Source organism: Marmota monax, unplaced genomic scaffold, assembly GCF_021218885.2.
Source record: "Marmota monax isolate L192 unplaced genomic scaffold, Marmota_monax_Labrador192_F-V1.1 WCK01_AAM20220418_F8-fsc00073, whole genome shotgun sequence".
Taxonomy (NCBI): Eukaryota; Metazoa; Chordata; class Mammalia; order Rodentia; family Sciuridae; genus Marmota; species Marmota monax.
This window is the reverse complement of record NW_026692846.1, coordinates 9,019,568-9,042,985: the sequence shown is the minus strand read 5'-3', so window position 1 is coordinate 9,042,985 and position 23,418 is coordinate 9,019,568. Positions and strand designations below refer to the sequence as shown.

The window sequence follows — 23,418 nt, the reverse complement described above, 5'->3', positions numbered from 1 at the left end:
CCCTGTGTCTTCAGCTCCCTGGGAAATGAAAGGACAGCCATCGCCTTGGCTGTCACTCAGAGTGTCACTTTCAAAGTATGACACTTGTGCCTGGAAAATCAGTAGCGTTCAAGGGCCAAGCATTTAAATGGCTTCTGACAGCCAGAAGGTGACAGAGGCAATTAGGCACCATGTCCGTGGCAGATGGAAGAAGACGTGTCATCAAGTCTGCAAGACCCAAGGGGAAGCATGACAGGCGACGCTCCCTTCTAAAGGGGCAGAGCCAGGCCCAGGTCTTCTCCGGTCCCAAGCAGAGAGAGTGAGGAGAGGGAGCCCTTAGAGGCCCCCTGGGTGCCTGGACGCAGCCTCCCACCTTCCCTCCACAGGCACAGGGCCATTGGACAGCCAGGCTGGCCCGAGAACCCTAGGCAAGGGAGGTGGGTTTCCTGAGTAGTGCAGAGGCCGTGGACACAGACGACATACCCAGCCCATGATCCCTGGGTGCTTCGGGGCTGTCACTTACCCTCTCTGGGCCTCTGTCAGTCTTTAATAAAAGGAACAGACATGCTCATTGGTGTAGAGGTTTGGTGAGCACAAACTGAGAAATGGGTAAAGGTGCTGGACCCACCTGGTTCAACTACCCGTTGGTGCCATCCTTCTCTTTCATCTAGTGGAGACACCAGGGGTGATTTCAGTTTACAATAAAAACATAGTGCATTGTAAAAAGTGGTTTTAAAAATACAAAGTCCTGGGGCTGGGGTTGTGGCTCAGTGGTAGAGCACTTGCCTAGCATGTGTGAGGCACTGGGTTTGATTCTCAGCACCACATGTAAATAAATGAATAAAATAAAGATTCATCAACATCTAAATTTTTTTTTTTTTAAAAATACAAAGTCCAGAAGTGCTACATAGTATTCTATGGATACCTATTTTTAAAACTTCTTAGATAGAACACCAAAATTGCAAGCAACAAAAGGAAAAACAAGATACCCTGTACTTCATCAAAATAAAATCTTTCATGTTGCGAAAGATGCTATCAAGAAAGTGAAAAGTCGGCCCACAGAATGGGAGAAGATATTTGCACTCATGTATCTGGTAAAGGACTTGTATCCAGCAAATGTAAAGAGCAATTACAACTCAATAACAAAAGATGGCTGGTTAAAAGCAGGCAAAGGATCTGAAGAGATATTTCTCCAAGGAAGATGTACAAGTGGCCCTTAAAACACATGAGAAGATCCTCAACATCATTAGTCATTAGGAAAATGAAAATCAAAACCACAATGAGATACCACTTCACACCCACCAGATGGCTATAATAAAAAACAACAACAACGGAAACAAAACAGAGCAAAATGAAACGAAAAATAGACAATGACAAATATTTGGTAAGAATGTGGAGAAACAGGAATTTCACAAATTGGGAACACCAAATGATGCAGCCACACTGGAAAATGGTTTCTCACACTGCTAAGAATAGAGCTGTCACATGACCTAGCCATTCCACTCTTCCTCCTGGGCCATCTCACTCCCACCCCAGGAAACCACTGGTCGACTTTCAGTCTCTGCAGATTCGCCTCCTCTGGGCGTTTTGTGTGAATGGAATCATGCAGCCTCTTGCGTCGAGCTGTTTTGCTTCTTCAATGTCCCAACACGTACCCGCGCTTCCTTCCTTTTTACTGCTGAATATTATTCCGTTGTGCAATGCGCCATGTTTTTTATGTATTTATCCTCTGATGAACATTTGGGTTGTCTCCACTTATTATCAGTCATGAACAATGTTTCTGTGAACACTTGTGTTAGCCTGCTGACTGACACAGCTGGTAAATGAGTATCCCAGGACCCCATCCAGAGTGGACTGTTAGGTGAAAAAGACAAGTTCAAAATAACACCATGGTACTAACTTCCTCCACCCACGTGTGCACACATAAACATTTACACACACATGCGCACATTTGTATGGAAGAGACAAGTGACGAGACCAGCGTTAGTGATTGATTTTGATGGGGGTGGGGAGGAAGGTATGATTTTAAAATCTTTGTTTTGCTTCTCTGTCTTTTTCTATGGTGAAGGTTTATACTGTTATTTCTGCTTTAAAAATTGCAAAAGTCGATCTGTTTTGCCATTAAGTACACTAAGGTAACAGCATTGGGTATACACATGGTCAGCCTTGTCCTGGGGTGCAGGGGGATTGCCGTTTTGCCCAGGCGAGGCTTCCTGCTGGACCTGTCCTGTCCCTCAGCCCCCTCCTCCTCCCTGGGGACCTTCAATCCACTGCTTGCTTCACACACAGCCCGACTCCTCCTGTTGCTGCGGGACGGGCTGCTCCCAGCGAGGTGAGAATCGCCTGCACTGTCGTGTGGGATTCACCTTTAAATGTGATAGAAATGTTTTTCTCACCACAAATTTAGGATCCATCATTGGAGAAAAGGTAAACAATTTTGAAAAATATTTTAAAAATCAATAAACTCCATCATCTGCTCACTTAGAATGGGTAGAGGACCCTGGGAACTGGTGACGTTGGACTGTCCTTAGAGGCCCTGTGGAGTGACGGGTGGGACAGGAGGTGGAGGGGAGCAGGACTCCACCAACCTCGCTCGGAGCCACCTCCACCACGGCAGCACGGCATTGTGGGAAAGCCTCCTGGAGGCAGAAAGCCTGGGTCTTGACCTCTCCACTTGGCCCTAGTGGATCGTTAAGGTGCTCCGTCCGACATCTTCCCGGAGGCCACCGCATTCTTCTTGAGATCAGTGTGGCACGCTCGGGAGAATGGTTGGATCAGTGGTGTGTGTGTATTCTAGGTGCATCCGCCCTCCCTGCTTCCCAGGGTGGTCACGGTGTTCAACTGAGGCCACGAAGGTGGGGGCCTGATAGATGTAGCACAGGGGTCACTCTGGAGCACGGGGACGTGGGTGGGGGCCGTTTTGTCTCTGCGCGGCCGCGCCAGGCTGCAGACATTACTCCTGCCTCTGAGCCCATGGGAGACTGCCCTCACGCCATGCTCCTGCTGTGGGGAGGCCACCCGCCCGTCCTCTTCTCACTGTCCAGGCCACTCTTGTGTGTGGGCCTCCATCCACTGTTACTCCCTGCAGTGGAAACCAGAGTCAGCAAGGTGCCGAGGTCCTGCTGTTCCCAGTGGTAGGTGCCATGGGGTGACAAAAGCCCCAAAGTCTGCCTCTGCTGCTTCTTAGTCCCAAGACCTTGGGCAAATGGCCTGCCCACTCTGGGTCTCTCTGTCCATCAGCAGAATGGGGGGGGGAACTGCAGGACTGTCAGGATCATGGAGGAAACGCTCACAAATGCGCTGGCTCTTTTTTTTTGGTACCGGGGATTGCGCTCAGGGGCACTTGACCACTGAGCCACATTTGTTTTTATTAGAGACAGGGTCTCACTGAGTTGCTCAGCGCCTCACTAAATTGCTGAGGCTGGCTTTGAACTTGCGATCCTCCTGCCTCAGCCTCCCGAGCCCCTGGGATTATAGGCATGCACCACCACACCCGGCATTGTGCTGGCTCTTGAAAGGTGCCTTTGGATGTTTCATTCCTTCTAGTTTCCCTTGAAGCATGTGTGTGTGTGTGTGTGTGTGTGTGTGTGTGTGTGTATGCGCATGCATATGTACACTCTATAAGAGAAGGAGGAACACCTCCCTCAAATCCTGCCATCAAAAAACTTCTGATGCCAGCCTGATGCTTTAATGCCTTTTTAGACACCAAGAGGGAGACCTTGGCCTGGGGGTCAAAGGTCGCTGAGCCAGGCTGACCCTCCTTTGCTCTTCTCACCCAAATCCTACTAGGGATCCCACAGGTAAGGCCGAGAACTGAGTCCTGAGAAGAAACAGGAAAAGTGCTCTGAGGCCCAGTTTCAAGACCAGGGTCCTGTTCATTCTCACCCTCTGCTGAAGTTGGGCCAGAACCGAGTGCTGCGGGGAGACTTATGCTTTAGGGAAGGCTGGGGACCGGCAGGATGGCGGCAGCTGAACGGAGCCCCATCTGCTCTTCCTAGGGCCCTGGTCTGTCCACTTGGCATTGGCGTCACATCCTCACAGAGACGGAAAGGGACTCAGGCCTCGGCTGAGACTGCTGGGCGCGGTGGTTACGGCACAGACTCTGGAGCCCGCGCCCGGGTTCCAATCCCATGGTGTCCTGCCCAGCTGAGACTTGGGTGTGAGGCTCAGTCTCTGCCCATGGTCTTGTGGCCTCTGAAGTTGACATTGAGCGGGTCCCTGCCTCATGGGGCTGCCCTGAGACGGGCAGCGTGAGTGCCGTGTGCATCCCCTCACCTTGGTGGCCTGTGCGGCACTGCTGTGGGGGTGCTGAGGAGCTGGCATGAGGAGTGCCCCACATGGAGGTGGCTGAGGATGCACTGAGCGCCCCTTCTCATCCCGTGTCCCTTCCCTGAGGGCGTCCCCACCTCACAGTGCAGCGTCCGTGAGCAAAGGGGGCTAAGGAGCCTAGGACACCAGGAAGGGGCAGGGCAGGCGCCTGCCTGACAGAGCTGCCCCTCCGTCAGGGCAGGGTCCTCGGGGGACAGCAAGTTTGTCACAGAGCCTCCCTGTCCCTGCTGCTTTGCTTGCTGACCACCTCTTCACGGAAGGCCTATGAGTGGTGCCTCCTGGGAGACGCCCAGCATCCCTTTCAGGAAGGGCTGGTGTGTGTGTGTGTGTGTCTGTGTGTGTGTGTGTGTGTGAGAGAGAGAGAATGTCTCTGGGACTGTGTGGGTCTCGTTGTGTGTCTGTACTTTTGTGTGTGTGTCTGACTTGTATGTGTGTCTCTCTGCATCTGTGTCTGTGTAAGGGTCCATGTGTCAGTGTGTCTCTGTGACCACATGGGTGTGGGTGTGTGTGTGTTCTCGACAGCGGCAGGTCTTGGTCTGAGGTGCTAACTGAGGTCAAGGCAATGCTCAGAAGCTACAGGAAGAAAGAGTTGTGGTCAGCAATTGTGGTTTTGGTCCATGCTATTTTTGAAATTAAAAAAAAAATGTGAGAGGAAACTCATTGACACTTAATAGCTGTGTCAGATTTAGATAGAGACCAAGCCCAGGCTGCCCAGGCTGCAGACCTGCAGCACGATGGGGCACAGGGAGAGGCCTGGTGCCTGCAGGGTCCCAGGAGGTCCCACTGGGCTGATGCAGGTCCTAGCCACCACACCCCTGTGAAGTGTGGTCCCTTGTTCCCACTAACGAGGGGCACATGCTGGTCCTGAGATGGATGTTCCCCTGCGTCACTTCATAGAGTGGCAGAGCTGGGTTCACACCTGGACCCTCTGTCCCATGCCAGGGCTCTGTGCACCCCCCACCCCTGCCTCCTCCAAGTTCTGCGTCTCCGATCAAAAGCTTTAACTCCAGGGCTGGGTTGGCCACTGGATGTTAACCATCAATTTCCCATAGAGAAGGAGATTTCCTTCAGAAAAACTGATTAAACAGAATACTTGGAGAGGAAAGTTCTCTAAGCCTCTCATGTTATGAGCGTCGCCCACGCCTTTGACCACTTCCTTACCGTGTCAGGAGCGTGGCTTTACATAGAGTAAAAACATGGTCCTGGGATCCACCCATCTGCAGGGCCTGTCTCCGGGGCTGCTGGGCCAGCTGCAATTTGCTATTTTGAACGTGGAGCTTTGGCCAAGTATCTTAAGTGTGTGTGTGTGTGTGTGTGTGTGTTCTGTTAAGAAAAAGCAGCTTTTTGAGCTGTTCTCGGGAAAGCTGACCACTCCTTGTTGGAAAAAGAAACCGAGGGCCCGGAACCCAGTGCTCCCTCTAAATCACCCTGACCCTGGTTCTCTGCCACCACCACAGCTCAGGCCTGGGCTGGCTGCGTGTGTGAGCCTGGAGTTAGGACTCTCCCTGCTGAAAGCCAGCGCGAGCCACTGGCTGGGGATCACAGGGCTCTGGAAAGCTGCTTGTCCCTTGGAGTGGGCCAGCCAGACCCAGGAGGGCCTCAGGGTATCATCTAAATGCGTTAAGGACATAAAACCACAGATTCCTCCTGTCACTGCCTCGAGTCAGGAGCCAAGCTGCCAGGCCTGGTCTGCACAGCTGAGCCTGCTGGAAGGGCTCCTTTGGCACAAGGCCACGCAGCTGCCGAGTTGAGGCCTCCAGCTCCACGCCCTGCACACTCCCCAGTCCCTCCACTGAGCTCCAGCCTGCCTGGCCTTGCCTCTGACTTGGCTGCAAGTCCCTCCTGGGACCTGACTAATAAACAGAGATAAGAACAGTAACAGTGCCACCAGGTCATTGAGAACCCCAGGTATATAGGAAGGGTCCACCTCACAGTGGCCAAGTGCTGGCCACTGGGTGCAAATCCCGATTCTGCCTCTCACTACCTCTGAGGCCTTGGACAAGTCATTCACCTCTGCCTCAACTCCTCATCTGGAAAATGGGCTGATCTTGAACACGTTAATACCTGAGATGCTAAGAGCAGTGCTTGGCATACAGAAAGAATTCCATCCAGGTGAGCCCTGCGATTATTGCACCCCAGGGCAGCCACGGGGGCTGACAGCACTGTTGAGTTGCCAAGGAGAAGGACAGGTGTTTATGTTACATGACTGAAACCATCTGCATCCAGGTGGAGCAGGTGTGGGGCACAGAGCTTCTCTTCTCTTCTTCTCTTCTCTTCATCTGATGGCATCTAGCTTCTTGGACTGGCCTCCTCTTCCCCCTTGGCTGTCAGCTGTCAGGCCTGGAGCTTGGCCCATTCTTTGTCCACGACCTTCCATCCTGACTCACGCTTGGTGGCTGCTGGCACCTTCCAGAGGACAATCTCCCTCAATCCAGGACATTGTCCATGCCCCTTGGTCTCTGGTGGGGCCTCAGGATAGTGGCCTGGCCAGATTAGGGCATCTGCCTGTTGTCTCTAGGTGAGGAGGACCTTGGGTGTGCCTTGCTCTGCATTTCTCCAGCCTCCTCTGGGGGCCAGGTCGGGCAGCACTGCTCTGGTCTCCCCGTGCTCTGTGAAAGGAGGCTGTGCTCTGGGCTCTGGTGTTCATGTCCCTGATGCATATAGCTCAGAACTGAGACACAAATGGAGCCGGCCAGGCCAGAGACCCAGCTCAGCTGATCTGCCATCAGCCACACTGCCAAGACTGGTGGCCTCGTCCCACCCCCTTGCTTCTCAGATGAGGAAACCGAGGCAACTGTGGGCCTCCCCGAGCAGGGTCCCGGGAATCCTGCGTGGAGGAGATCACAGAGCCCCAAGTCTCTGGGCTGAGCAGGGGTAGGGATGGTGGAGACCCTCCGCCCTGAGTCTGCTTTCTCTTCCAGGGAGGCTCCGCACTGTCCCCTGCAGCTGTCATCAGCCCAGACAGGGCTCAGCAGCAGGCAGTGGCATTGGCCAGAGAGGTCAGCTGCCCCACCTCGTCCAGCCGAGAAGTGGTGTCCTGCCTCCGCCAGAAGCCCGCCAATGTCCTCAATGATGCCCAGACCAAGGTGGGCACATGTGTGCAGACTGGGGAGGGACAGTCTCTGGTCTCTTACAATGGAAAAACAAGGCCTGGGGAGAGATGGGATCCACCGAAGCCACACAGTGAGGTGGTGGCCAGCTGGAGCTCGATTGCCACCCCTGACCCCAGGCCCCTGCAGGGTCCCAGGCCACAATGGGCCAAGCATACAGAAAGCACTGCAGGTCTCTCTGCCACTTGGATTTTCTGTCTACAAAGTGGGACTAGTGAGGCAGACCCTATGGAGTGGGACAATAAAATGAAGTAGTGGGTGGAAGGGTCATGCCCCCCATGCCGGGATGGTGGTGGGCACTCAGTCAGGTCACACTGCACGTGTTGAGCATTGTGGACATGGTTTCACAATGGCCAGTGGATTGGGCCACCTTGCACAGCACAGCTGTGTGTCCCTTCTAGCCAGCAAGGACCTTGCTCACAGCCACGTCTCAGTAAAGGAGACATTAGCAGGACTCACTGTGGTCATTTCAGCTGACGGCTTGACCCCCCCCCCCCAGAAGTGAGTCTGGGCTCCGGCCCCCTGTGGGCCTCCTTAGGCCCCTGTGCAGGCTAATCCGGTCACGGCTAAAGCTGGCTGCCTCTGCCTGCTCGAAGCGGCACCTTGTGCGTCCTCACACCCATTCTTCTTGGGGATCTGTTACCTTGGCAGGGAAGCCCTGTGACATTCTCCTAGGGGCCCTCATGACTGAGAGCGACATTTGCTGTCCAGCCCCGGGCACTGTCACCTGGTGTCCTACCTGCCTGTGGTTCTGTCATTTCACCCTGGCTTGCCAGCGGAGCCCTGGTGAAGAGCCAGCACGGACGCTCACTTGGCATAGGCACAGTGTTGGGACCATTAGGCAAAGCGGTGCAGCTGATTACTCTTAAAAGAAGATAAGATTCAGACAAATAGTGGTATTCCTTTGCCCTTTGCAGCTCCTGGCTGTGAGTGGCCCTTTCCACTACTGGGGTCCTGTGGTCAATGGCCAGTACCTCCGCGAAGCTCCAGCCAGAGCGCTGCAGAGGCCTCCGGGGGTGAAGGTGGATCTGCTGATCGGGAGCTCTCAGGACGACGGGCTCATCGACAGAGCCAAGGCCGTGAAGGTAGGCAGCCAGGAGGCCTCGAGACTGCAGCTGGCACGCCCCAGGCTCGCACTGCGGACCTGACTGCGATGGGGTCTGCCTCCTTGCTTGTTGGCAAATGATTGCTGGAAACTCCCATGAAGCAAGGCTGAGTGCGTTTGGAGGTGGTGATGGGGTGGGGGGAGTTGGGTTCAAAAATAAGTCACTGGCAGGGCTGGGAGCCTGGCAGACACACCCACGGCCACGCGCGGGGGGATGCATGAACACCCTGAGCGGGAGCAGGCCAGGTGCAGAGCAGCAGGGTTCCATGCTGCAACACCGGGTGCCGCTCAGGGAGAGCCCTGCCTGCCAGCCCCACTGAGAACTGGGGAAGGAGAGGCGGGGATGTGGGCTCAGTGACAGCCCTTCCCGTCCTGGAAGCACCCCGACACCAGCTTCCGGGGGATTTTCCTCCCTAGAAAAGGACCTGCCACACCTTGGCACAAAGCGCAGCTCACGGGGCACGCCGGACGCATGGCGAGTGGGGGTGAGCCGCCAAGCCTGTTATCTGCCGGGCACAGGTCTTGCTGTGACAGGCAGGAAGTCGCCGTCACTCACTAGGAAGGTGCTAGGCCTAGAAGAGGCCCAGCACCCTACTCTGGCCCTGCTGCTTTCTGCTCTTGACCAAAACCCTTAGGTGGTCAGGCTGGGAAGGGGCCCAGCCCCTGGAGACAGGGAGAGCCCGCTGTGGACCTGGGCGGGAGGCGGCCTCCCAGCACACAGTCTGGCTTCCCGTCGGCTCCACTGACCACAGTTGTGCTTCAAAACATCATTTAAGGTGGCCACACAGGACCCTGCATTCCTGAGAATTATTCTGCTTTCTTGGGATCATATATCTCACTTTGGGGAATTTATCTCACAGCCAGAAAAACCTTTGTTTTTACATATGTGTGCAAGGGTGTTCAACCCAGCATTGATTATTGTGGAGGAAAAAAACGGAAGCAACTCAAATGTCCATTAAGTGGGAAATTCTGGAGGAAATTGAGATGCACACAAAGTATTAAATACTATGCAGCCATTGAAATGAATGAGCTAGGTCTCTCAGCCTGCTTGAGAGTGCCCGTCATCTGTTGCTAAGCAGGAAACTAAGAGGAATGTGGCATTAAGATAGCTCTCCTATTTTTAAAAAGCAATCTTTGTGTATCTGCATATATGTAAATGTCCATATTTTAATGTATTTCTGTGTGGAAGGGTAATGGTTGGACAGATATACAAGAATCCATTAGTGCCAGCTCCCTGGGGAGCGGTGGAGAGGGGACAGGGAGCCTCATGAATTAACCCACTGCTGCTGTATGTGCCTGTGCGACGTGTTACACACAACCTAACCTTTCCCTGTAGCGCTCCGTCTCCTGTGGGAGAGGCTGTGTGTTCTTCCTCCCACAGTCTGCGTCTCTGGACCACATGCTAAAGCTTGTTCCGGCCAGCCCCAATTTCCAAATGAGGGAAAGAACTACTTCACAGTCCAGGAGCCTTGAGAGATCTAGGCAGGGCACAGGTGGGTGGAAGGGTGCCCCAGTGGCAGTGGACGTGCTGACCACCAGGGAGGGGCACCTCTTGTCTGGAGGTCCCTGGCTGTGGAGGGCCACGGTGTGGCCAGGTTACCTTTCTCCAGCATGCCATCAACTGTAAGAGGGTCGACTGGGCACGTGGCTGCCTTGGGCTCGTCAGGTCCAGGCACTGTCCCAGTAGTGTCTTTGGGACGTTCCCCTCTCTGTCCTGAATTCCATACCCACACTGGGGAGTAGCCGGACTCCAGGGCATGGGGTCCCGTTCAGCGTGGTGTTTCCGTTCCTCTGTGAGTTCCCCAGGGGCCTCAAGGCAGAGCTCTCTCCTTCCACTTGCAAAGGAAGACGGTGCCCAACAGGAGGCCCACTGCCCACGCCAGGCCTGGCTGGAGGGCATGCACTCGTGGCGGGCCACCGAGTAGAGAGACCTGTCTGCAGCATGACGGCCCAGTCCACAGCTGCTGCCCAGAATGCCGCTTTCAGCTGCCCACTCCCGCCTCCCGCTCCTCTCCCACCTGAGCACCATCGTCCTCCTCGAGCGCGGTCGGCACAGCCATGAGTGGTCCTGTGGTCCTGCGCCCTGCCCAGAGCACACCTGGCACTGACCGGTGTGCGGGGTGTGGAGGAGGAGAATAGCAGGGTCGCCACCTTCCCTGCCGTTCCGCAGACACCTCCCCAGTGCATCTCCAGCAGTCTGTCCCTGAGCCTGGCTTGCCCTGGAACCCCAGGCATGTTGAGCCAGCAGTCTAGTTGGTTCTTCACTTAGATGTCCCATAGCCACTCACCCTAAATCCTAAACGGATGGCTCTGTCCCCAACCCCCAACCAGCATATTCTCTCCTATTCTTTGCCATCTCAGTACACAGCAGCAACCTGCCACAGCACGTCCAGGTGGCTCTGTCTTCAAGACATACCCAGCCCCGCCGTCCCCCCGCCTCTCTGCCATCACTCTATCCAACACCATCTCTCTCCAGGATTGGGGCAGAACCCCCCTGTGTTCCCGCCCTGCCTCTGTCTGCCCTTCTAGGCCATGAGCGGCCCCCCCGCAGGACTCAGGTGACGGCTCTTCCGCTCACAGTCCTCTCACAGCCTCATCTCACTGCGGAGTCAGAGCCCCACCCCTAGGGTGACTTCCAGAGTCCTTTCTGATGTGGCCCCAGTAGCTCTCTGGCCTCCCTCCCTGCACCTCCCATCCTGGCTGTGCTCCCTGCGGTAGCCGTAGCAGTCAGCCTCTTTGCTGAGTGTGCTGAGAACACTCCCATCTTGGGGCTTGGTGTTTGCCACCCCCTCTTCTGGAATGTCCCCAGGCAACAAAATACAGATTTTCCTATAGGGTCTGCTTACCAGCCCTGATTGCACTAAATCACCGTATCCTCCTGAGCAGGGCTCGGCACACCTGACTAGCACCAACACGAGTCTGCTGAGCTAGGTAGCAGTCATGGGTCACCTCCTGGGTACCAGATGCTGGGCCAGGTGTTTGGACATAAATATCTATTGAATTCCTGCTCCAAGGAGGTCACAGTCAGGTTAGGAAATAGACCAAGAAGCAGATTGACACACACTCTGTACAGAGAGGGGTAACCTCTCCCTGAACCTCAGGAGATAGGGGACAGGGGTCCCTGGCCCCACAGTGACACAGCCAGCAGGGGTGACCAAGGAATTGACCAGGACCCTATTCCCTTGACCAACTGTCAACACAACATTGAGAGAGTCCTGGGTTTCCTTGGTTGTAATGCAGGGCATTCAAGTACTCAGGGCCTGAGCCTCAGTTTCCCTATCTGCAAATTGGGAGGCTATTAGTTAATATCCTCATAAACATATTCAGAGGATTCAAATGTGCTCCAATGTCTGGAAACTAGCTTGATCTCATTAAATGCTAGTTTTTTTTTTCACATGATTCTTTAATTTTAATAGAAGAATTTGTGACCCTGCTTTAAAGAATCATCTGCAGAAAGCAGGAATATCATCACCAAATCACCTGGCCTCACCTGAGACTAGTTTCCCAAATCACAGCAGACCCACTCGCGCGTGCGCGTACACACACATGCTGTCTCCTTGTGCCAACCCCATATAAATGCCAGCCGGAGCTCAGTCCCCAAAGCCCAACTTCCCGTGAAGTCCCAGGAAGGGAAGGAGCCCACTGGACCCAGCCATCACATTGGCAAGTGTCACAGGGCTGGGAGAGTAGGGGCTCATCTAGTCTGTGAGAAGACCCTCACCCCTGCCCCCCAGGCCAGCTCTGGACTCCCAAAGAGTGCCGATGACGCCCGGCAAGTTACCCACGTACCTGGGGAGCTTCAGCGCTGCTCAGATCCTAGAAAGGCTCCACCACCGACCGTGCTCTTGTCTTCTGGAGTAGCAGCTTTCTGTTGAGAGTCTCCATCAGTCTCGTGGTGGGGACGTTCCCCCTTTCCCTGGCTTACTGGTGAATTGACAGTCTGCCTACATTAACCGGGCATTCATTTGCATGATCAGAAGCAGATTTGTTCCAAGATGCTACATTCTGCTCCCCCTCCAAGCACCAGCATCTCCAAGGAAGGCAAGAAAAATCAGAAACAGAGCCCACTGCCGTGCCCTGAGCTTGGCCAGGCGTCATCCTCATTCGGGAGCAGGTGGAGTCGGGCCCTGTGGCGGGCAGGGGGCGGGGAGCGCCTGAGAGTTGGAAGGCAGCACCTGGCAGCAGAAGGGCTGGCACCCACCCCAGCACGGGGAGATTGAGTCCTCGGTGACAGATTACAGGAAGAAGTGCTCGCAGGAGTCCCAGCTTGTGCAGGCGAGTTCCTGAAAAGAGGCACTGTGCCACTCAGCCCGGACACTTGGGGCAGGGGGTGTCAGCTCCGGGCCCAGGGCAGAGCAGGGGTGCAGAATCAGGAAAGCAGGTCAAGTCCTGGCTTTAGTCATCTCACCTAAGCAAGTTGCTGAGCTGCGGCTCTTTGGCCTTTGAGTGGCGTGTGAGCCCGCCGCCAGCCTCCTGCAACACTGTGAGAGGACAAGCACATCTAACAAAGGAGACAGCTCCCACGACCTGGGGACCTTGAGGTCTCCCTGCTGTGGCTCCCTAGCACACTGTGAGTCCATCCTCCCATGCTGTGACCCAGGCGGACACAGCCTGATGCTCACATGTCACTTAATCTAATTCTCCCTGTGACGCTGGGATTGTACATTCAGAGAAAGCGGAGGCTCAAGAAGGGTGGACCTGATATCCTCCCAAATATTAAACATTGTATTTTACTGTTGCATTGGTAGAAAGATGAAGGCAAACCAAGCTGAAATCATTATAATATTTTCATTATTTTTTTCTTCTGATTTTAAAATAAACGAACAGGAAATACTCTTGTGGGTCCTTCCAAGTGTCGTAGCACTCTGTGCTGGCCTGCCGCCCGGTGGAGAAGTGGGTCTTCTCCCTCAGCATGCTAATATGCGGAGGGGTCAGAAGTCGTGCATGGGTCAGAAGTCCCTTCTGCCCATGCACTGGGACTTTCTCCTGTGTGGTGAACTGTCTTCTAGGCTCTGGGGCGAGTGGGGTAGCGAATCAGAGAAAGTCCCTGACTTGCGGAGTCTTTCTTGTCACTGGGGACCACAGACAATGATTTATAACAAATGCATTAAGAATTCAGAGTGCAGAGCGCTCTGAGGAAGCTGACCCAGGGCGGTTGCAATGGAAGTGATTGTGTAGGGGGCAGCACAGGGAAGCTTTAGGAGGAGGTGACTTTGGGTTGAGACCTGCATGTTGAGGAGGAGCCAAGGGAGATCTAGGGGCATTGCAGGTGCAAAAGTCCTGAGGGGGGACAGCTCAGGCTGCTTGGAGGCTACAGGAAGGCCCTGTGCAGGGAAATGCAGGAGGATATGGAGAGTGTGGAGGAGGTGTGGGGGGCCCTGGAGGGGACCCACAAGTGAGATCTGTGGCCATCAGAAAGGTGATTTTATTCTCCTGTTTTGGACTGTTCTTAAGCTAGGAAGTGATTGTACTAATTTACCCTTTATAAAAGGAGTATTCTACAGGGCATGGAGGCACTAGCCTATAATCCCAGCAACTGGGAGGCTGAGGCAGGAGGATTATGAGTTCAAAGTCAGCCTCAGCAATTTGCCAAGGCCCTAAGCGATCCAGTGAGACCCTGTTTCAAAATGAAATATAAAAACAGGTGGATGTGGCTCAGTGGTTAAGCACCCTGGGTTCAAGTCAGGTTCCAAAAATAAAATAAGTAAAAAGATTATTCTGGTAGCTGAATAAGAAATTAAGACGGAAGAACGTGGGGCCCAGACACTGCTGTGGCAGAAGCCCAGGGAGCGAGCTGGTCACTTGGACAGGGCCATGGAAGCGGGAACCGTTAGAAAGGATCCAGCTGGAGCACAACTTGGTGGCAGCTGGGCATATGAGTTGGGGGTTCAGGGGGAGTCAGTGCTGTAGATATTTCTAAAGTAGCCAGTGTACAAACTGGTCAAGGGCCTTTGTGTGCAATGCACCCCACCCCCACCCATGGAGCAGCATCCTGGAGTCTGCGTCAAGGTGGGGCAGGAGGGCTGCGGTCTTCCCAGAGGCCCCACCCTCCCACAGGACATGCTGATGGCTGTCCCTCAAACCACACTCGGGGACCTGCCCGTCCTTGATAGCCCCTTAACTCTGTGGCCCGTAACAGGGCCGCGGTCTATGGCAGATCCTGCCTTAATTACAGCTCGGGCAGTGCCTGGTGGTCGGGCCAGCCGCCGTGCCCTCCTGCTGGCTCCTGATTAAACTAACACCGCGTCTGCCCCGGGGCCGTGCCAAGAGTGGAGAGAAGAGCCGCGAGGGTCTTGCTGAAAGAGCGCCCCTTCACATCCCGGTGCCCCCAGGGGCTCGGTGCGCGTGCTCCGGTTTCCAGAATACCGACTGGGGAGGCCCTGCCCGGGGAGTGACCCCAACCCCTTCAGAGGACTCTGATCTCAGTCTCCTGGGAGTGAGAAGCCCTCCCTCAGCCGCCTGGCCGCTTAGCTGTTTCCACCATTTCTGTGAGAGGTGCCTCTTTAGTGACCCCTAGGGCCCCGCAGCCTGGTGCTGCTGAAGGCAGCTCCTTGTGGAAAGGGCTTCTGCGGCTCCCACAAAGGAAGCTCTGCCCTGCTTCAGGGGCGGGGTGGGGCCATCACTGTCTAATGGTGCCCACAGCCCACAGGGGCCCACAGCCACCAGGACCAGCCCTTTAGACCCGGGTTTCCTTTTCCACCTGGGCTGGTCACAGTGACAGCAGCCAAGGGGCTCAGCGCTCCAGGGATCGCTGGGACCGTGCCACTCGGCATCGTGAGCATTTTATGAAGAGGGAACTCTATTGTGCCCCTTTTACAGAGGAGGAAACAAAGGTCCAGAGAGATCAGGGACTTCCCAAGGTCACAGAGCTGCTGGCACTTGACAATGTCAGCAGCCAACCCAGGGATCCTGACTCCAGAGGCTTGACGTCCCAGCTCCTCCCGCCCCGGCCTGCGATGGCTCCACAGGGACGGCGGTCCTTCTGGGCGTCCTCCTGGTCCTGAAGAGTGCCTGGCCCCACGCTGAACACAGGTGCTGCTGATGCAGTCCCTGCCCTGCCTGTGGACGTTCCAGAGGCAAATGGGCTGTCAAGGGCAACGCCTGGGAATTTAGCAGGGGTCCCAGAGCACACAGAGGCCCCCCTCACCTGGGGACAGGCTAGTGATCCCATGCATCGGCCAGGCGCTGGTAGCATACTGAGGCTTTATGGGCACGATTCATTAGACTCTGAGGGCGATTTATGCAGTAGGGATTTCCATGATCTACCTGTAGGATCAAGAAACTGAGTTACAGCGTGGGTAAGCGATGCTCTCAAGGCCCAGAACTAAAAGGGTGGAATGCATCTGGACCCAGGGCCTGCCCTGTCCACCATGATGTCCTACTTCCAGGAGAAGGTGGCCCCAGAGCAACCTCTGCATGTCCTTGCACTTGCCATTGGGGTAGCATTCCCAGAGAGCGGCACCAGCATTGCCCGGGAGCTTAAATGAACTTTATCAGCACCCCCCGCCATCTGCTGAATGAGAATGTCATCTGATCAGGATTTCCAGGTACCTGAGTACACACTGAACCTACACATGATGGGTCCAGGCCAATAGCTGATACCAGGCTGAGCTAGGGGAAGGGTGTTTAGGCAGAAGGAACCACACATTCAAAGGCTCAGAGTGAGAGGGCTGTTTAGTGTCTGGGGAGACTGGCACTACTAGCACTGCCTGCAGTACTTTGGATCATGTGGTCATCTTAGCTGCAGATTCTCAGGCCCAGCAGCAGCTTCTTGGGGTCAAGGGCAAAGGCAAGGCAGAGCTGGGTTAAGGCCTCATCTTAAGGTCTTACTTAGCTGTGTGGCAGTGAATATAGCACTTACCCTCTCTGAGCCAATCTCCCCATCCACCCTTCCAGGTGATCATGGGATGATCAGGGTCCAGCACAAGGTCAGTTGTGGCCCTCAGTGTGGCACTTCTAGTCCTTGGCTGTCCTTAGGTTGCTTCAGAGTGTGGCCCATCAGTGACATTCCACCATGCAGGGTCTCCATCCAAGGGCAGAGTAGTGGCAGGATGCTGTCTGACCCACGGCCTCTGCAGCCAGGCAGATGGGGGTGTTGGCCAGAAGCCTCGCTGTTCCCCTGTCCCCTTCTGGCCGCATGTGCGGCTCTGGGTTCAGAGCAGGAAGCCTCCTCCGGAGTGTGCGAGCTACTGCGGTGCAGCAGAACGGGCTCGGGGGGCTGGTGCCCGGCCTCACCTGGACACCTCGTGTCGGGAACTGGAGGTGGCCTGTGTCTCCCCAGGGCCAGTCAGCAGCTGGGGACCCAGCTGAGAGCTATTGTCCTTGGGTCCTCAGGCTCCGGAGGGATCCTCCTGCCCCCACTCCTGCTCCAGTCCTGGTGTCAGATGCACCTGTGTCTGAGGTGGCCCTGTGACTTCTTACTAGAGAGCACCCACAGACAGCGAGGGCCCAGGCTCTGCCCCGTCCCTGCCCAGCCACCTCCACTGTCACCTGGCCTCTGCTCTGGCTCGTAGCTGGGCCCGGGCACCGCAGAGTCCCTGGCACACCCAGGCCCTGGTGGCTTCCTGCAGCCTTTCCAAACTCCACGTCACTCACATGAAGGAACGGAGAGGGGAAAAGGAAAAGGAAGGCGTTTCTTCCATGAGGACAGACGCGCAGAGAGTCTTTCCCTGTTTTCCTCATTTAATGAAGTGGTTTGGGGCTTGTGTTCATCCTTCGGTTTCTAATTGAAGTCACTGAAGCCCAGGATTAATAAAGAGAGATCTTTTATTAAGTGTTATAGGCCAAGCTTTGAGCTGGGTGCTTCAACCTGTCATTTCTAATTCCCAGGACAACCCTGTAAAGTAGATTTTAATTAACTCCAGTATGCCTGTGAGGAACCTGAGCATCAGAGAGGTTAAGTGGCTGCCCGAAGTCACACAGCTGGGAAATATAAGAGACGGATTCAAACCTGGGTTGCTGGCTCCAGGCCAGGCCCTGAGACCTCCTGGCTCCTCCTAGCCCACCCCATGAGCAAACAGTCATGAGTTCCGGCAGACACTTTGCAGGTGACTAAATCCTTAAAAAACAAAACAAAACAAAACAAAACAAAAACCCAAGGCTGGCTCAGTAGCATTCTACCCATTTTAAAGAGAGAGGTAAATTCTCTCCCAGGGTCCCAGGTATCTGGCAGCTGGCCTTTGACCCCCTAATGTTAATTTCACACTCAATCCTCTCTCCCTGCTCTGACCCAGGGTAGATTTCCAGCCCTGGGTGGGGAGGCCCCAGTGTCTTGGGTTCCAGGGTGGTGATGAAGTTGGGGGGGTAGGGCTGGAGTGCACCCACCAGCGCTGCCTGGGCTGCCACCCTGCACGAGCTGTGGGTGCTCTCAGCCTGGACAAGGGTGTGGACACCAGGCGGCCTGGGGCCGAGTCCTCTTGCTAATTCAGTGAAGCCCGTGTGGGATGCTGGCCCAGGCAGTGAGGACAGTAGGTGTGCAGGCGCTCACCAACCTCATTTTTGTTATGAAATATTCCAAACTGTCAGAAAAAAGAGAATGGTATAAAGCCGTCCCCGACACCGTCCGCACGCGTGATAGGTGACAGGTGGGCATTGAGAACGGCCCAGACTGGACAGGGCCAGAGCCATACTCTCAGAGGCTCCACCAACCATGAGGGTAAGGGTGAGTCAGGCAGGAGTGTCCTGTGGGTCTGTGAGCGAGCGTGTGCGTGTGCACTTGTGGGTTCGTGTGCGGAGCCTCTCACAGGACCTTGGCCTTTGACCGTGGCCAGTAGCAGCTGGAAGCTGTTGAAATGGCGAAGGCTCCAGGGCTCACACTTCAGCCTTAACACACAAAAGTGCTTTCATGTTCGCCTGGGACTTCTTTCCAAGAAATGAACCGTCACAGAGAGAATTAAGTGGAGCCCTCTTGCCACGCGGCTCCCTCCTTGGCTCCCTGCTCTCCTCTGAGGCTGGCGAGCAGTGCCAATGGCTGTGCTTTTGATCAGTTTTCCATGGCTGGGTCCAGGCGCTGCCGGCTCAGCCGGGCTCAGAGTCAGCCCGTCCCCAGGGAGAATGGCCCCGGCCCAAGGGAGCGGCTGACACGGGCTCCTCCATTCTGACCTCGCGTCCTGTGTGATGAGCAGGACACAAGATCTAGAGAGACGTAAACATGAGTGGGCCTGTGCCAGGGTGCAGGGGCCTGGGCCTCCCACCCAGGACCTCACCCACGTTCCACTGACCATTGTCTGCAGGACCCTGAGTCCAGGAGCAAGGAAATGCCCTGCCTCGGGCTCACGCAGCACAGAGCAGCAGAGTCAGGTCAGGGAGGGCGGGGCAGAGGGACGGATGCTCCCACCTGGAAGGGTGCCCCTGGCTGGCCCGCTGTCCTGGCCGCCTCAGGACCTGCCCTGTTCCTTCAGAGCTCGCTCCCCGATGGAGATGCATTCCTCGCTATGCCACCTCTGTGCACCAGAATTTGCGCCCTGGGGACAGGGGGCATGGCCCACATGCCTGTGGCTACTCCCCGAGCTGGGCAGCAGTGGGCCCGAGGAGGAGGGGGCTGCCGGCAGGAACGAGCGTGTTCACTTCCCCAGAGACCCAGACGCCGAGAACTGAGCCCAGCCCTCACAGCAGACCCCGTGAGGCACCCGCTGGCTGAGGGCAGCCCAGTTCAGCCAGGGACACACGGGTGACCTGCTGCGGATGGATTGGTCTCTGTGGTCCTTCAGGTAACTCTGAAGAAGGAACTCTCATTTTCAGATGAGGAAAGGGAGCACGGAGAGCTGCAGCCCCTCATTTAAGGCCCCAGGAAGGAGGAGGCAGAGCTGGGACACAGACCCAATGTCTGGCTCCACACCCTGTCTCATGGCTTCCCACAGAGAAAATTCTAGAACAAAGCTTGAGGGGCTGTGACTTGGGCCTTTCAGAATATAACTGGGGAATCTCATGCTTTTTATTAATTTGTTTATTTTAAGCAATTTGAGGAAAGTCAAGGCCGGGCCAACAGCAAAGCAGCCTTCTACCAGGCGCTGCAGAACTCCCTGGGCGGTGAGGACTCGGACGCCCGCGTGCTGGCTGCTGCCACCTGGTACTACTCCCTGGAACACTCTGCCGACGACTACGCCTCCTTCTCCCGGGCACTGGAGAACGCCACCCGGTAGGCCAGGCCCAGGAAGACCACCTGGATGCCCAGGCTGGGTGGCCCCAGCGGCTGCTCTGAGGTGCAGGGAACAGGGGCATGGGGCCTCCTGGTTCCCCGTCCCTCCATCCAGTCTCTGGCATGGGGCAAGCAGCACCAAGGGAGGGCAGTGCTGGGGAGGGAGGGCCCCCTGCCAGGGGACACTGACCAGTGCAGTAAGGAGAAACCCAGCTCTTCCTGGGCCACTCTGAGCCCTTGGAGAGCAAAGAGTGGCCAGGCCTGTCCCAGGAGCTCTGTGGGGCGCCCAAGGTCCACGCTTCACAGAACCTACTCCATGCCAGCCTCGCATGCCCGGCCAGGCCCTTACCCTGGTGCCCTCAGACCCTGACTCTGCTGGGAAGCATCAGCTGGGGGACATGAGACTCCCCCTGCCACACTCAGCCTCCACCCAGGGCCTGGGATCCCCCTGGAGGGTCACTAGCTCAGAACAGAACTTCCTACCACCACTTGGATCTTGGGAGCGGAGAGGCTGCTTGTCCTCTAGTCGGAAGCTCTGCTTTAAATCCAGAGCCAACAGCTAGTCTGGGGGCTCAACCCTAGGCTGGACCATAAGAACCCACAGATGTCCAGTCCCTGTCCCCAAGAGACTCTCCTCAAGTCAGGACTTCCCAGCCTGAGTGGTGGGACGAGTCAAGGCCAGAGCTCAGAAAACCCAAGTTCTTGCTTCCAAGTCCTATATCTGGCTTTAAGGACAGCGTGTGTCCTAGGCTGAGGGCTGAGACCCAGGAAGGCAGTGTGGCCCAGGCAGCTTCGGGAGGAGGCGGCTGCCGTCTGACCTCTGCTGAGGCCTGCCTTCTGCCCCGGCCACACTCAGGCAATGGCCTCCCACAAGCCCGCTGCCTCTAGGCTGCTGGCATCATATGACATGTCTCGGAGACCTCCATCTTCTTCTAAAATGCATGGCTACTCTGTGGCCTGCTCTGCGGTATACTGACCGTACCCTCACTACAGGAGGCTCGGCTTCCAGATCTTGAAGTGAGACTGGTGTCTAGGAGCTTTATCCTGGGGGCTTCTTGACCTGGGGATGCACAAGGGTGGGCTCATGGTCTGCCCTGAACCACAGTAGGTGATATCCAATCCCTGGCTCTCCCACCAGTGTGGCAGCCAAGCCACCGGAGAGTTCTGGGAGCTGGAGAGGGGTGTCCTCTGCAGGGCTGGCAGGGAGCTTGGGGGATGAGGCGTCCCAGTCCTGGCCTGGGAGAAGGTCTGGCCTGGCCCAGCCGTCCATGGAGCTATGTGTCACCAGACTCCCTTCTCTGTCCTTGCCCACAGAGACTACTTCATCACCTGTCCCACGATCGACATGGCCAGGCTCTGGGCAAGGCGGGCCCGAGGGAACGTCTTCATGTACCATGCCCCTGAAAGCTACGGCCGTGGCAGGTAAGGGGGCCCAGGGGTGCAGGCAGTGATCTGCAGGGAGGCTGGGCAGGAGGGCTGGACAGAGGCCCAGGTCTTGGCTCCGTGGTGTGCAGCGTTCCAGAAACCTCTCTAAGCCTCTGTTCTTGTTTGTTTGTTTTTTTGTTGTTGTTGTTGTTTTGTATTAAACATGGGATGACAGTAATAGCCACTGTGTGTCACTGCAGTAAGAGAAAGCTTTGTGAAGGGGACGCACTTTGGAACTGTGGCACTAGTTGTTCACTGGTGACCCGGCCTGGGGAGGAGCTTTGTGTGGACACTACTGCCATACGTCCACCTCATTCCTCTAGGAACTGAGCGCTTAGCCGAAGGAAATGACCTCCAGAGCACACAGGGGCTTTATTCCAACCAAAGGAAAGGTTTCTTTCCCCCCAGTTTATATATCATTTTCCCAGAATAGTCCAAGACCTCATGATGGATGTCCCAGATGCAAAAAAAAAAAATCATCAAAATAGGGAGAGAAATGAGAGGTCCAGGAGAAAGGGGCCCGAGGCCCAGGAGAGACAGTGGGGAGCTTCCAGAAGCAGGGGACATTGAGCAAGGGGGAGGCTTGCTCCTCGCACCTCCAGAAGCTGAGCCAAGGACGCGCAGGCTCGGCGTGGCCAGGCATGGACTTGGCCATGACCACAGAGTCAGGGAGCATGGTGAGGAGGGCCTGGGGACATGGAGATCCCTGGCTCTGCAGGAGCACTGTGACACCTGTTCTACTCGAGTGCCTTCAGCCCATAGCCTCTTGCCCACATGGAAAAACCAGGGGACCCTTCCTGGCAGGACAGTGGCCTCCACATCATGCCAGGTCCGATGAGCCACTTCCCACGGGGTGCTTCCCGAAACTGTGCTTCTCTAAGCGGCGCTACCCCATGTCAGCCTCTGGGAGCACCCCAGGGACACTGTCTGGGAACAGGTGTCCAAAAGATGCAGGAGCCGTGCTGCCTGGTTCTAAGTAAGAGCAAAGGCAAGGCTGCCACCTGGGGTCAGGGACTGCAGCCATCACACCTGGGCAACAGGAGCTGGGATGGGGGCGCCAGCTCCAGAAGGGCAGTCCAGCCCACACTCACCAGCTGTGCCATCTCAGCCAGCGCCTGTGTCTCTGATCTGTTCTCTCTCCTTGTGAATGGAGCTGAAAATATGCCCCTCAGAGTCAGCACTAACCATCTCTGGGAAATGATTCTCTAGCTCACAGGTCTGTACCGGGGACTGTTTTGCAAGGACAGAGGGCAGCCTCATAAACATGACAATGAGCCATGTCCCTGTGGTAGGCTGAATAATGGCCTGATCCCTGCAGCCTGCAATAGCCTACAGCTGTCCCCGTGTTCCCAGCAGAGCTTCTGGGCTTCAGTTCCACAGTCAGTTGGCATGTCACGGCTCTGTGATACCCAGGACAAAATGTCACCCTTCTGATGTTCTGTCAGCAGGTCAGCAGAAGCCCCAGCCTGGGTCCTGACACCTCCCTCATCCTTCCTCCGTCTTGTCCCATGGGCATTGCATAGTCTCACACCTTCTCTAGAAGAAGGGTGAGCCCAGTACAGCAAGACGCTTAGCAGGCAGGACCCGCTGCTGGGATTCCTACGCAGTATGTTGTCACCATGGCTCTATGCCAGGTCGTGGTTACAGTCTCTTTCTGTGCATAATTCATAAATTAAACCTTATCATCAATACGTATAGGAAAAACCATAGTATATGCAGGGCTCGGTGCCACCTGCCTGAGGTTTGAGGCATCCTCTTGGGTCTTGGAACTTGTCTCTGAGGATAAGGGGGCTGCCGTGCAGGCAATGATCTCAGGGAGGCTGGGAAGGAGGGCAGGACAGAGGCCCGGTCTTGGCTCAGTGACGTGCAGCGTTCCAGAAACCTCTCTAAGCCTCTGTTCTTGTTTGTTTGTTTGTTTGTTTTATTGGATCTTGGAACTTGTCTCTGAGGATAAGGGGGCTGCCATGCAGGAGACGAGGGTCCCGGCAGGTGTGGTTAAAACCCTGATGTGAGGAAGCCATGCTGGGTCACTGGGCGGGCTGGCCCTGCACACAGTCACTAGGACCTGGTGAGAGAGGCAGAGGGAGCCTCACTGGACTAGAGGAGGAGAGGGCCACGAGCCACAGAAGCAGCAAGCCAAAGAGTGCGGGCAGCCCCCAGAGCTGGGAGGGAAGGCATGGGCCCTCCCTGAAGCATTGGCCCATTCCCCCATCTTGACTGAGGAAGCTGATAGTGGACTTCGGGCCCCAGGTCTCTGAGAGGATGCTTGCTGTGGCTTTCAGCCTAGGTGTATGGTCATTTGTCACAGCATCCAGGGGGCCCCTCACAGTGCT

General features: G+C 55.7%; 1 protein-coding gene across 1 annotated transcript in view; it reads left to right on the top strand.

Moving 5' to 3' along the window:
- The window catches only part of Tg (thyroglobulin), a 219,550-nt gene that overhangs the window by 181,555 nt on the left and 14,577 nt on the right, over window positions 1-23,418 (top strand). Inside the window, exons 42-45 of the mRNA XM_046449068.2 lie at window positions 7,230-7,394; window positions 8,336-8,503; window positions 19,479-19,660; window positions 20,975-21,082. Of these exons, the coding sequence (XP_046305024.1) occupies window positions 7,230-7,394; window positions 8,336-8,503; window positions 19,479-19,660; window positions 20,975-21,082 (623 nt within the window). The remainder of the gene's footprint in view (window positions 1-7,229; window positions 7,395-8,335; window positions 8,504-19,478; window positions 19,661-20,974; window positions 21,083-23,418) is intronic.